Raw genomic sequence first — 14,486 nt, forward strand, 5'->3', positions numbered from 1 at the left:
GAAATCAATAAAAATCTTTTTTAAAAAAGCCCCAAATACATAAAATGTATCATACACATGTATATCAGGTCAAAAACACAGAAAATAAAACATTAGGTAAAACCATTTTGCTTTTATTTGGCTAAATGACAAAAGCCAGAATAACTCTGAACAAATTAATGATACTCGGACAGGAAAACAATATACTGGACACCAGTGGAGGAAAACATTCCCGCAGACGTCGGCACTGGTGATAGGGTTAACTTTCATGCCGAAGCCAGCATTTCTTTCCAAGACTTTGTCTCCCCACCCCCCACACCCAGGTTCCGCAATACAAGTAATCCAACCAACCAATTCTCTGTGTTCAAAACAGTCAAGTGCTTCCAAAAAAGGGTGGGAAATCCTATTCAAACCTAAAGAAACACAACCTGAGTCATCCTCAGTGTTAAACCTCGCACTTTTGTTTTCTACCCAATCTGAGTACTAATATATAAATTTGGCAGACAGAAAATCTTTCTTCTTTTAAAGAAAATTAACATCTAATAGCATAATCCAAAGAACATGTTCTACTTATTTGGAAAAATAGAAGCCAGGGACTACTCTCTATCCCATGACAATCTATTCTATGAGAGAAAACAAAAACAATCATCGTATGACTTTGAAAAATATAACCTTCAAAAATACTTATATTGGTAAGCTTAAAAAAAATACCATTAGTTAAAAACATTAAGGGAGTTTTTCTTTTGTTTTTCCTATATGTATTGGTAAGAGTGTGTGCTGACAGAAAAGATAGCAGCTATGGCTTTTAGGGAATTAAAGAAAAGGAGCGAAGTATAATTGATTTGGAAAGACTTTAAATATGGGATCTGGAACAGGATTAAAAAGGCAATGAGCTCCAGAAAATCGAAAGCTACCCACAAATCAAGAGAATACAGGCACAGAGCAACAAAAGCACTGTGAAGGGCTGTTGTAGAGGGAATACCCAGAGGCTGCCTGACCAGCTGTGTGGTCACAAGTAAAATTTAAAAAATGTAACTCAGGAGCTGCCCAAGAAGTTATCAGCAATCAGAAAAGGTCAAAAATTCTCTTGACCTCATTCATATTTCTTCTCCTCTTCTAGATTTTTAACTTCCTCACATCCCCGACTTTCTTACCCAAACCTTAGCAAAATAGTGGCCTTTGACTCTAGCTGTCAGAAGCAACTATAGCAGTAAACACATCCATTCCTATTCCTCTGAAGTTTCAAGTGCTACTGAGTCTAGTATATGCAGAGAGCAATCTTTCTGCCCAGCCCATCTCAAGGAAAACTGCTGAAATGGCACCTCCTTAGCACTGACAGGACTTCCTTCTCCATTCTCTGTGTGTCTTGCACACAGGCCCTGGGGCCATCCAACTTTGAAGGCTCTCCCATCTCTGCTTCATTTGGCCTATTCAGGCTGACAGCTCCACAACCTCAGACATTAATGTTAGAAGATTTACAAGTCACTGGTATGGTTGTGGTGTGCCAACCACATTTAATTAGGCACAAATTATCAAATAATGCATCATACCAACAGTTTCTTCCATCCACCCATTTTTATCCAGCACCTAGGGTCACAGTTATCTCAAAGCAGCTAACATGCCACACCTTAAAAGTTTTTGCTTTCAGGCAAAAGTATTTGAAGATATACTAGTGTTGGGAGACTGAAGCTGTAGTGTAGAGGCTCACCAAAAGGGGCAAGGGAGTTTTCTAAGAACTTGTGTACATGCTGGCCCTAGCCATCTCACAGAGCTTATTGGCCTGGAGGTCATATCACAAGGGTCAGCATGCCAAAAGCAGCCCATTGACAGAGCAGAGGAGGAGGGCCCAAAGATTTGAGACCCAGATAACGTACGTACTTGAGAGGAGTGACTACGGGGAGGAAAACCACACTTTGGGCATCTCCCTTTCCAAATACACCGGATAAGATGTGCACTTTAAGGGAACAAGTGTGGGCTTCAGTGCTGACTTCATTGCCTTTCTATACCAGGGAGAGTAAGACTGAAATAGACAGAATTCCCAAAGAAGGCAGAAAAGTTATGAAGCTGAGTAATGTAGGCCAAGATTAATTTCACCTTTAAAAAGAAAAGGATTCCAAGCCGAAGCTCATGTAAACCAGATTTGATAGTAAAAATAGCACTTCATGAGAAGAGTTAGAAATGAGTTTTCATAAGCCATCAGGACAAGAGGTTCCCCCCCCTTTGTCCCTCTACTCTGCCGTGCTCTGCCTCTGGGTGATCTGAGTTTTCAGAACCTAGGTAGTGCTAGTGTGCAGGCAGGCAGGTTTTACCAGAAAGGGAGATGTCTGAGATGCTCACAGCCCTAGCAGAGGGGCAAGAAAAGATAAAATGTGTTAGAAAATGAGTTTTCATAAGCATCAGGACAAAGAGGTTCCCCCCCTTTGTCCCTCTACTCTGCCGTGCTCTGCCTCTGGGTGATCTGAGTTTTCAGAACCTAGGTAGTGCTAGTGTGCAGGCAGGCAGGTTTTACCAGAAAGGGAGATGTCTGAGATGCTCACAGCCCTAGCAGAGGGGCAAGAAAAGATAAAATGTGGTTTTCTTAGCTGAAAACACTAAAACTCCACCCCCACAAGGGGTATTTATGAGTGACAGGGTGGGGCCTGGACATAAGCAGTCTTCCCCTGAACACAGCTACAAGATTCCTGATGGATGATGGTCTGAGTCACACGGCTGTAGGTTGCTGGCGGTGTAAGATGAGCTCAAGCTCAATAGCAAGTGTGAAGCTTCAGCATTCTCTGAGGTGAGATTTAAGGGGTGATCCCCCTGCCAACCACCAGGCAGGCACATGTGGGGGGGAGAGAGAACCTACTGTATTCTTGTAATGTGAGCCCTTGCTTTGTGCCTCGCTGGAGGGGCCGTGGAAGAAAGAAAGTCCCTGCCAGCTGCCACTCTCAGAGGAAAGCAAACACCGTGTGGAGCACTGGTTCCAGTCAAGAACATTCTTAAGAGGGCAGAGTTCAAGATAGGAAGGTGGGTATTTCCTTATGCGGTCGTGTCCATGGTCTATGCAAATCTCTACTCAATATGGCTGTGAGCAGCATGGATTAACAAATCATGTTCAGATTACAGACATTTACAAAGTATCCTTTGTAAAAAGCTAGGTAGTAAGCATAGAAATAGGAGTAGCAGGGCCAGGGACTTACTCTGGGGGAAAATGAATCTAAACTGACTGTGTAGGACTGAGTATTGTCCCACCCCCTCCACAATCACAGTAACCCTGAAAGTGTTCCTTCCTTTAGCGGTAGATTACAGGGAAGAGACTGACAAGAGCTCCCAAGTAACGGGCCACAGAGTCTTCTGAGATGAATACAGCGGAAAAGCTGCAGCTGATGCCATGTGCTCTGGTTCCAACCCCATCAGTGTCTTCATGGACCCCAGTGGGTCCAACAAGAAACTCCTCAGGGAGTAAGTTTGGCTTAGACCTCCTTCTCCCACAGCCACATTGACACATGTGCCAGCAGTACCGTTAGGGATTTGTAACTATTACCCAGCTTTTAGCATTTTTTTCAAGGAAATAAAAATTATATTCCACCCCCCACCCCGAAATCACCCATCAGCATGGCTTATTGCTTGAACTATTTGGCAAGCCAGTTTGCCTCAGAACAGAAGGCAAACACTTATAGTGTTATTGGGAAGAAAAGGCCTCTGGGTATTACACCACCTCTTTCTGCCCACTCCTCGGGGGCAAAAAAAAAAAAAAAAAAAAAAAATTAGTTCTATTTACTATATTTTAAAGACTAATTTTTAAAAATTAATAAAAATGGTAATTTCCCTGTCAAGATCATATGAACATAAACAGTAAAGCAAAGTCAATGAGAAGGGTATATGGATGCAGAAAAGGCCTCTAGGGTGTAGTCAGCCTCCTTCTTGGGTGGGTGATGTCTCTTGGAGAATGGGCTGTCTGGTCCCCCGTCTGAGGTCCTCTGGCCCAATTGTCTTTCCTTTGTAGCCGTCCTTAAGTTTATTGTTGGGATCACAATTTGGAATTCAACAGAGCTTTTGAAGGTGATGGGACAAAGGGAGGGGAGAGGAAAGGAGGGCTGAAAAATTAGTCTTCTTCATCTTCACTGATATCATAGGCTGCAGCCTTGTGCCTGGAGAGGTTTGCTGGGGAGGAAGAAGGGGAAGTCTTGCCAGAGAAGGGCCATCGGAAAGAGGGGGAGGGGGAGCGTTCACGAGTGGGGCTGCTGCTGGGACTCTGCTTTGGGCTGATGGCCTGCAGCATCCGGCCTTTCCCTTCTTTCAGCATATGTTTCTGGGGAGACCAAAAGGAAGAGTTAGAAGAAACCCATGGATCCTACTAAGTCACCACTGGCATGTCTGAGACTTCACATGATCACGAGTGCCCTCTGCAATGTCAAAAGTCACTATATTTCTAAGTAATTTTCTGTCTAAAGTGGTCTATGTTATACAGCTTATCTAAAGTTTGTATCTAGTCACCTAATCCTGACTTCTATGTCAAAGGAATTCTTAAAAGCCTACTTGGCTTGTAGTCCAGGCTCCAGGCACAAACAAAGGAATTAACACAGACAAAAGGTATCTTCCTGAGTATTAGAGTTCTCTGAAAAGGAAATTCCATATTTTCCCTGAATAATCTATTTTGGTATCCAAACACTCTCACAAACAGATCCTTCCTGACATCTAACCGAGGGCTCACTTGCTGAATAGCTACACATACGCCCTTTATTTGGCTTGAAGAAACCTGGCTATTCCTCAAGGACAGAATCCCCACCTCACCCAGCGATCCTGAGGCAGCTGTTTATTAGTGGAGGCAGCTTTCTTTTTATTGTTCTTTGTTCTTTCCTTTCCTTCTATCTAAAACTATAGTGTTGAAGTGGGGAAGGCTACTTACTTATCTTGTCACCAGATTTGGATGTTGCTAGACAGCTGGCAAAATTATTTAGGAGAATATGTAACCTCTTTCTGTAAAGATTTGAAAGAACTTTTGGGGAATAGTTGAAATATAGTTCTGCCCAATAAGAGGAACAGATCAGATAACTTCTGAATGTGGATGTCCCTTTCTGCTCAAGGATTCTATCATTTTTTCCACCGCATGAGAATTCCCTACATATTCCTAAAATTCCCTAAATTATCCAGCTGGAAAAAACATACCAGTGCTCCTTCCGGACCAAACATTTCCAGGAAATTTCCAATGAATTCTCGGGATTTCTCCTCCCATTTCTGAATGAGGTCAATGCTTTTTTCCTCAACTTTCTGAACAAATTCTTTTGACTTTTCTTCCACATCTTTCACTTTCTTCTTTACTTTGTCAACCCGTTCCTGCAAATGGTATTTCTTCTCCTAGGTAAAGAAAGAACTGTTTTAAGAAATAATACCCACTCTGACCTTTCATACCAAAGGGAGGAAAGAAACATGGTTCATCACTCTATTGACATTCTTTTCAGTCTTTAGAATTTCACTTTGCTTAATCTACTCCACACTTCTCTAGCATAACAAGTAAGATAGGCTCTGGATGGTCATCTTATACAAAAATGTGATAATTCTAACATCATGGGAATCCAAACTAAACTAAATAATAGGGTAGGCCCAGTAACATGTATGCAACCAAATGAAGTAACATTTTTTAAAGATAAAACATAGACTTAGAACATAAACATGCCCAACATAACCCAAACCATATTCTAGACGGAGATGTAAAGGGAACCAGATCACTGTAGAATATTGCCAAGAATAAGCCACTATAATAGGTTGAAAGTGGAAGTAGTAGATCTTTACTTAGTTCATTTTGTATTGGATTTTTCTCCTCTACCACTGGCTTATTCTATGAATTTAAAAGAGTTGTTTTTAGTTTTTGGAGGTCTGCTTGCTCATTCACAAAATAAAGATGATACTCTTTGGTCCTACCAACTTCCCTAAGGAAGGGAAATGGGGTGGGGGAATCTTTAGTCAAATGAAAAATATTTTCATAATTTCCCAATCATAGAGGATTAAGGAAATATGTTTAAATTTTAAACACCTGAAAAAAGAGAAAAGGTTCTGTAGTAGGCGGTTAACAACAGCTAGGGTTTATCTGTATAGATAAATCATATTCAGATGAAACCATTTCACCCAGTCATAATTCACAGAATGAGGAACAGGTAAGGAAGCTTGGTAAGCTACTAATGTAGAAGATATAGTTAGCAGCTTTCTTTTTAAATAAACTTTAATAGAGGTATAATTTATATACACAAAATGTATAGCAGTTTGTTGTTAAAGGATAATATTAAGCTAAGGTAAACTTTGCTTCTATAAATCAAATTTTAAAACTTACGTCTATATGTCCTGAGAAATGGCATGCAAAATGTGTGTCCCTACCCACACAGGGAGAGGATCCATAGCTTTTACCAGATTTTCAAAAGGACATCAAATAAATAAAAAAGCTAAGAACCACTATTAATGTATTTGATATACATGTTGGACTTTAAAGTTGCAAATTCTCATTTATTGAATTGGCTGTGTGTCTTTATATCAATGTATTAATACTAGATCATAAAGGCAGAAAATGCCTCTGTTTTATATTTGTAAAGAGCTCAGCATAGTGTTATCTGCAAACATTCGATGAGCTTTTGGAGGAAATAACTATAGCAAACTGAAAAGTAAGTTCAGCTCAGATGAAGTAGGAGGCAATGTGTGTCTTATAGGGCCAGGGAACTCTGGGATGAGGTTGGAACTCACGTTGATAAAGCTGACATTGAGCTCCTTTGCCGTGTAGCCCCTCTGTAGGTTCCGTCTGGCATACACATCATAGTCCCGGACAATTCGGGTGATGATGTCTGATGTAGAGATACCTTCTGTCCTCTGTGTTGGAGCAAACATACCTAACCCCAAAACACATACAAACACTGTGACATTCTGGTTAGCTCAGGCAGCAGGACTAGATGGAAACTGGGAGCAACATTCCTTTCCTTTCCTATTACTAAGGGAAGTCTGGTGATACTGACATACAGAAGGAGTAATCAATCAAAGGAAAGGAGTTAAGGAAAGGAAGGGCTATATGGCCCTAATATTAAGAAAAAGATGGGGCTGGAGAAATTCCTGAAATTAAGAGAGATATCAATAGTAGATGTTTAGTCTGAGAACTGATGGGTCTCAGTGCTATGCTCACCTTATCCTCTTATCCAAAGTGTGGCCTGAAAGTGGATGTTGAATTTCTCAGTGTATAAACTTTTCTCTGTGGAGTAGTCATGTGGCTGAATCTCTGTCACTGCCCCTGAGACTGTACACATCACAGTGAGAATATGCACATCAGCTTACTCACCTGCTTCCTTAATGTGCTTATAAACATCATCACTTCCTGCGGAAGAATAAGGGATGTCATCATGGGCCACAAAATCAATCTGAAAATAAGGAAACATCATTTATAACCCAGGATACCTGCCATGCAGAAAGAACCAGTACAAACTCTCAGGCTCAGAAAAAGGACAAAAAGGAGAGGCCAGGCCTCAAATGGACATTTTCTCTTTTTATTTTATTTTTTATTTTTAGAGAGAAAGGGAAAGAGAGAGAGAGAAAAAAACATCAATCAGCTGTCTCCTGCACACCCCCTACTGTGGATTGAGCCCGCAACCCGGGCATGTGCCCTGACTGGGAACTGAACTGGCAATCTCTCGGTGCATGGGCCAAAGCTCAATCACTGAGTCACACTGGCCAGGGCTGGACATTTTCTCTTTCTCATTGTTTTGCTCATTAATTCCATGATTCATTCATAAGCCACTCAACCTAATTATTTATGGATCATAAATATGAAGTCAGCAAGTTTCTCTTTTCAGCTCTTTCTCCTGGTGTACTAGAGGTGCTACCTTCACACTGTATACCAGTCACCATGCTTGGAAATTGGGCTGGGTGTGCTAGTGTATGGCAGCGAGGAAAGAAGAAAGGACATCTCATCCTCTTGGGTCTATAAGAATTCATCAAATAAAGTTTCTGGAAGTCTGAGAAAGAGGTGATTTGTAAACTGGTTTCTCTCTCAGACCAGGAGAGGAGTGGGAATATAAAAATAGCAACCAAGAACCCTTTTATTAGAATAGACACTTCTATGCTCCTGAGAAATGGAAAATCCTAAGCCATAAAAGATCTTTAGGTCTCAGGATCTACCATTTTACTAGTGTCAATACCTCTTGCAACAGTGAAGAGACCACTGGCACTGGATCAATAATCTTTCTGAAAAATATGCTAAACCTCACTTACTTACTCCTTCCTGAATAGGCCATAGACCCTTTGTTAATATAATTGCTAATACCACCACACCCAACACCCAGAAGCCACTGTGGTGTGAAATGTGCTCATCAGGACTGTGTCAGGGATTCTCAGCTAACATCTCAATTACCCATAAATACACTGCTAACAAGAAGAAAAGCAAAATGGAAGTTCCTCTAACCTCTTCTGCCTGGGCCTGCTTGGCTGTGTTACTGAGAATAATCTTACCTTTGGCACCACTAAGTGTTGACGTAGAAAAGCTAGAGAACTGTAAAAGGTGTGTCCTAATCCTAAAGGATTTTAACAAATACCCCTTAGCTTCAGGCCTATCCTTCAAAAGTATTGCTTTTGAAGCACTTTGGCTGCCTCTGTTCCTTTCTGTTTCATTGAACAATTCACCTTCAACATTCCATACACCCCTGTAGAAAACTGACCATATGCTGCGGGTTTCTCAGGCTTGAGGGCCTCCAACCTGACCTGACAAATCCTCTTATCTTTTGTAACTACCTTTTACAGGTAACCTGTTGCTTTAATGTGGGATAATTAAAAGGAGGTAAGGGGCTTTATAATACTAACTTGCTGAGCAAAAGAGAGAAATCTCCCTGATTGCTGATTGCACACAACTTCTAGCCCAAAATCAAAGCCCTGAAACTAAATTTTAGTCAACACGAGAGTAGTCTGTGTCTATCTGTCTTATTTCCTGGAATGTGAGGAAAGCGTAGCTGGGGCTATGTCTATTCTAAAGAGGCTGGTATGCTATGAGGATGGACAACTACAGTGTGTGGTGGTGGGTGGGGATCACCTACCTGAAGCAGTCAATTTCTACAGTGTGACCTGCTACAGTGTGATCTGGACCAGACTGTTTAGTCTTCCTGGCCTTGTTCTCATATAATAATTACCCAACAGGATTGTTATGGGGAGAAAATGATATATAATGTAACTAAAAGTGCTTATAAACCATCAAACCCCACATAAATGTCAGGGATGACTATTATTAGTAGTAATATCATTGTCATTTCCTCATTGTGAAATTTACATAGAAGGTAGAAGTAAAATAAGGCTAGGGGAAAACTAGTCCAAGTACCAGCAGCCCCAAGAGTTGAAGAAATTCCAGAACGGGGAAAGGGGGCAGGTGCTCAGTTTCTCACCCGGTGCTCTGCCAGGAACTCCGGTGTCAGGGTCCAGGGGGCGTTCCTCACCACCTCATCCACGTAGCGGCAGTGCTGCACTGCATCGTAGCGCTCACTTTCGTTCATCACTGTGAAGCCTTTGAAGTTGTGCGTTAGCTCATCACTGCAAACTGAGTTCACCACATCAGAGAGTTGTAAGTCAAAGCCCCCTTTGCTTTATCGCTGCTCAGTCACCAACCTCTCCCATTCCCTGGAGCTGTAACCATTTTCCCCACCTGGAGACAAATCTTCTGCAGGGTAGCTCAGTCTGGGTGACTGCTTTCCCTAATCCAAGATACACCTTCAGGAGCAACGCTCACTAAATAGTATGTTCACACTTTGGAGAAGAGAGGCTCCAACAGGCTTTGAAATAAACCTGCATGTATTTCTGCATCAGTTAAGTTTTATAAGATGTTTTGCTATTATATTTTTATAAGACTGGACTGGACCATATGAAATTTGTTAAGCTGAATTTTGTAATTCAGTCGATTCAAAATGATAAACTGAAATCCAGAGTGAATGTCATTCTCAAATAGGCAACAGGGGTCTCCTGTGACTACAGAAATTCAGCTAAAAACAGTGAGATAAACACTGGACATCTCAGGTCACTGAGCTTGAAACTTCTCTCTCCAGGTTCGTATACGTCATGTTTTAGAGAGGCTGTACTAGATCCTTCATTTAAAAACCAAAACAAGACCCTATATACTCAGGTTATAAAGGTAGAAGAAAAGGACTACTATAATTTTTTTTCTGGGCAGCACCTAAAGTCATCAGATGTTTTCTTACCTCCCACAATGAGGTATGTATTAGGGAAAAGGTTCTTTGCTTGCATCAGAGCCCGGGCATGACCAGAATGAAATAAGTCAAATATTCCATCTGCATAAACTCTCACAGGTCGCTCACCTAAATCCAAAAGAAAATTTATCACAAAAATACACTGATTCAATATCTCATTCGACAAATGGAAATGGCACTGTGTGACTATTCCATCCCAGCATACACCTCTCCTAAGGTGTTGTGAGGAGTAACATCACAGACGTCGTTGGCAACAAACACCTTTTGACGGCATGTCCATGAACTCTGTTAGTGTGGTTATACCAAACTGCTTAGGCAATTGGATTTCATGATTATCGTTTCTTATTTTTAGATGTGAAAAGGAAGAGTTATACAACAGGTAAGTCCAAAACTTCAAAATCCTTACCTTCAGTTCAGGTTTAAACTTCAGTTACACATGAACAAAATAACAATATAATCTGGCTGCTTGCTCTCTCATTTTCAAGCTGCCTTGAATACTAATGACTAATGCTTTGCTTTGAAAATAAGCCTCCCTACTATGACCCAGAGAGTAAGGAGTGATCCAGAAAGGTGAGATTAAGAAAGATGGAAGGTAAGTACCAGGTATCAATTTATTGCTCCTCAGTCCCAGGTTCACCCTCAATACCTGCTCTGGGATAACAGATGGAATTCCTTCAAGCATTTCTCCTTGACAGTGAGCATGCTGTTACACTTTCTCAGTAGAGGGTGATATACCAAGTATTTGAAAATCAAATATATAAATATTCTTCTCTCCATTAGTGAGAATAATAAAGAACTGATTGTCAATTTTTTGTGTGTGGTAGTGGACTATGAAAGAAAAACCACAAGACTAATTCCAAATCCAAATAAACACATAGAGAGTAAATTGACATAATGGTTCATCATGCTTCAAATGACAACTCTGACGAGTCCCAGTACCATATTCCTACTATGTGAACAGAGGAAAAGCTACTTCACGGTAGCAGCAGAATATAACAGTAGGAGTGTCTATGTCACTCTGGGAAAGAAGGGCCAGAGTCTCATCAGATATACTGAAGGTGGGGATCAGATACCTGTCTCTCCTGCCTTGTGACTCAAGACCCTGAATCAAGGGGGAGGAAACTGGTTCTCAGGAAGCTTATGGACTTTTCTTTCCAGATAGGTTTATCCATAAACAAGTAGCTTTTAAACTGAGAAATTATATATTGCTGATAGAAATATAAATTAATACAACTTAAAATGGGCAATTAGGCAATATATATCAAAAGTCAAATGACAAATGCTAATACCGTTTGGCACAGCTATTCCAATTCTAGGAATTTATCTCACAGATATATATGTAAAAGTGTATATCATTCATTGCAGCATTGTTTGTAATAGCAAAAAGTTTAGAAAAAAACACTAAGTTTTGCCCTAGCTGGTTTGGCTCAATGGATAAAGCTTTGGCCTGTGGACTGAAGGGTCCCAGGTTCGATTCCATCCAAGGGCACATGCCTGGGTTGTGGGCTCAATCCCCAGTAGGGTGTGTGCAGGAGGCAGCCGATCAGTGATTCTCTCTCATTTTTGATGTTCTATCTCTCTCTCCCTTCCTTTCTGACATCAATAAAAATATACTTAAAAACAAAACAAAAAACTATCATAAAAAAAAGAAACAACCTAAGTTTCAATGAAAGGCTGAATATACCATGCCACATTAAAAGGGTAGGAGGATTTATAGATTATTTGTTTATATATCCACAAAAATTGGTAAAACTGGTTGCCCATAAAAGGGAGACTGGGTGGCTGTGAGACAGTGGTGAAAGGAAGACATTTCACTCTATATTAACTTTTTGTACTTTATGAATGTTAAGCATGGCAATGTATTGATTTTATAATATAAGAGACAAAATTTTTAAATAAAACAAATACACCAATACAATGAAAAACTGAGAAATAATACGATGAACTAAAAAGTCAGAAAGGTTATAGTTCAAGCTTGCCAACCAGTCTCTTTCCTCTGTACTCTTAACCTCTTTAAGCCTGTTTCCTCATCTATAAAAAACAAAACAAAACAAACAAAAAACAAAACAAAATCTGAGTGGTATAATCTCACATCTACATCCTAGAAATCATGACCATGAAGTAACTAACAGACTTCCATCTTTCCTAAACAAGTCTAGAGTGGCTATGATCTCACTTTACTTGATCTTTAAAGACAAAGGATAGAATATAAAAATTAAGAATATTTTGTTGTTTTTCTGCCACTAGCATTCATCAAGGGCAAAGTGAGATTTCCTGACAGTGGAAATAGCATAGAATGCTGCTGATGCAATGGCTATCTGCCAGTAGCTAATCACCCCATATTAGGCCACGTCACCACTGAATCCTTTTTGTCAGACCAATGCCAGATGTGCTTCTTGCCCTCTTTAGTGTTTCCCCAACCTCCCAACTTCTCTATTCCCTATGACTTAACCCCAAGTCTTTGGTGAAACCAGGCTGGTATATTAACCAAATAACCAGAAGGGGCCACTGCTGAACTAGAAAATCTGAGGACAAAGCACAAGTTATCCATTCTTTCACCAACTGGCTATTGGCCAGGATAACCAGACCCTCCCTCTGGTTTACATCTGTTGTCTCAGCATATTATTAAGCACAAAACCTTTAATTCTCAAAATGGTCCTGATTTGGATGACAAATTAACAGTCCTTGCACTACTGCTAGCTAACAAACAAGATGTTCTCCTTTAGGCCCAAAAGACCTGGGTTTCAATTTATTGTTTCTTTTGATATATTCTCTCAAATACCTATCATCAAATCTATTTTGTCCCCAACAGATTTCCATTGTCCTTCAGACTCTGCTTTTTCTTCCTTTCTCCCAGAGAACATATCACTGATTTTTCTTTCTTTCTTTTTTTTCAAAAGAGATTATCTTATTTCTCAAGTCATATTTGTTTTTTCTCTGGGTAGTGAGTTTTCTCCTAGATCAAACTTCCCTCTTGTACTCCCTTAACCTCCCAAGTGAAAACCTGGGGGCAGAGAGAGGAATGCCCCCTTGTGCTAATTATTTGTTTAAAATTCACCAACTATAGCATGTTGTATGCAGATTCATTGCTGGCTCATCCGTTGGCCAGCACTGGCATGAATTCAACCAGTTACTCGGCTACTTAACATAAAACAGAACAGACAGAAGGAGATACAGGAGAAACACTGGAGACAGAATTAGGCTAGCAAACTTTATAGGCTAGTTTGTGACTATATGTACCACCTAAAATACAACCAGTTGGCCAATGGTCTTCTATTGTTAATAACTAATGTCTATGAAGAGTCACACCACTCTAGGGTGAAAAGAACACAAAGATGGAAAAACTTAGGTTTTAGCTTAAATTTTATCACTAATTATTTGTTTTACTGTAGAGGAGCTTTTACTTCTAAGTTTCTATGGACCTTAATTTCTTGTTGTAGATAGTATAATAAAGAGACTATAAAGTATATTATCTCAAAAATGAACTACTTGCAAAATTATATTATTCTAAATTTTAAAAAATTAGACTTATTAGTTAGTACCTTATTAACTATAGGCTTCCAAACTTCTGAAAAGCACATCTACACACACATACATGTTACGTATCTCAAGTGGGTAACATAACTAATGTGGTCAGATGTGAGTGAGGTACTGAATTCTGAAAGTGTGTCATTAGAGTGCATGAAAGTGCTTGCCCTCGGTAGACTCTACTATCACATCTGAATGTGACCTTTGTACTATTTGGTGGCATTTTGAAATTTGACCTGCCAGCATTACACCTTGTTACAAATAGCCACATGTTTTTCCGTGTTGTCATTTTACCTGCTCCATTAGCCTTTATTCCTCAAACAAGGGGAACCAAACCCATAACATCACATCATGAATCAGAAGGGTTGTAATCAACATGTATAAACACTTTCGCAAAAGGAAAGCATTCTTTGAAATTTTGAGGATCAAAAACTATACTCCATAGAGCCAAGACATAGTCAAGGGGTATTGGGATCCCTGGCCTGAGACTGTACTGCATTCATTTCTATTTGCATTTCACTATTCCTCAGTTACAACAGGGAGCAAATATACTAACACAATTAAGAAGTAACCATAGCCCAGCCGGCGTGGCTCAGTGGTTGAGCATTGACCTGTGAACCAAGAGGTCATGGTTTGATTCCTGGCCAGGGCACATGCCCAGATTGTGGGCTTGATCCCCAGTGTGGAGCATGCAGGAAGCAGCCGATCAATGATTCTCTCACATCACTGATGTTTCTATCTCTCTCTCTCTCTTCCTTCCTCTCTGAAATCAATAAATAA

The 14,486-nt window shown here is 40.2% G+C and overlaps 1 protein-coding gene and 1 long non-coding RNA gene across 4 annotated transcripts in view; one reads left to right on the forward strand and one right to left on the reverse strand.

Moving 5' to 3' along the window:
- The first annotated feature begins 60 nt into the window (after window positions 1-60).
- Window positions 61-3,728, forward strand: LOC106727296. The gene is made up of 2 exons (XR_001363465.1): window positions 61-2,187; window positions 2,389-3,728. It is a non-coding gene; the product is annotated as an uncharacterized LOC106727296 (long non-coding RNA).
- The window catches only part of PCYT1A (phosphate cytidylyltransferase 1, choline, alpha), a 46,992-nt gene continuing 36,234 nt past the window's right edge, over window positions 3,729-14,486 (reverse strand). For 2 of the 3 annotated variants that reach the window (XM_014545289.1, XM_005873158.2), the window contains exons 4-9: window positions 10,170-10,286; window positions 9,363-9,514; window positions 7,277-7,355; window positions 6,694-6,836; window positions 5,131-5,319; window positions 3,729-4,273 (exon numbers count right to left, since the gene is read on the reverse strand). In XM_014545289.1, the coding sequence (XP_014400775.1) occupies window positions 4,067-4,273; window positions 5,131-5,319; window positions 6,694-6,836; window positions 7,277-7,355; window positions 9,363-9,514; window positions 10,170-10,286 (887 nt within the window). In that variant the 3' untranslated portion in view covers window positions 3,729-4,066. The remainder of the gene's footprint in view (window positions 4,274-5,130; window positions 5,320-6,693; window positions 6,837-7,276; window positions 7,356-9,362; window positions 9,515-10,169; window positions 10,287-14,486) is intronic. The other variant, XM_014545287.1, reaches the window with a different exon arrangement.

The sequence above is a fragment of the Myotis brandtii genome, unplaced genomic scaffold (assembly GCF_000412655.1).
Source record: "Myotis brandtii unplaced genomic scaffold, ASM41265v1 scaffold4, whole genome shotgun sequence".
NCBI lineage: Eukaryota > Metazoa > Chordata > Mammalia > Chiroptera > Vespertilionidae > Myotis > Myotis brandtii.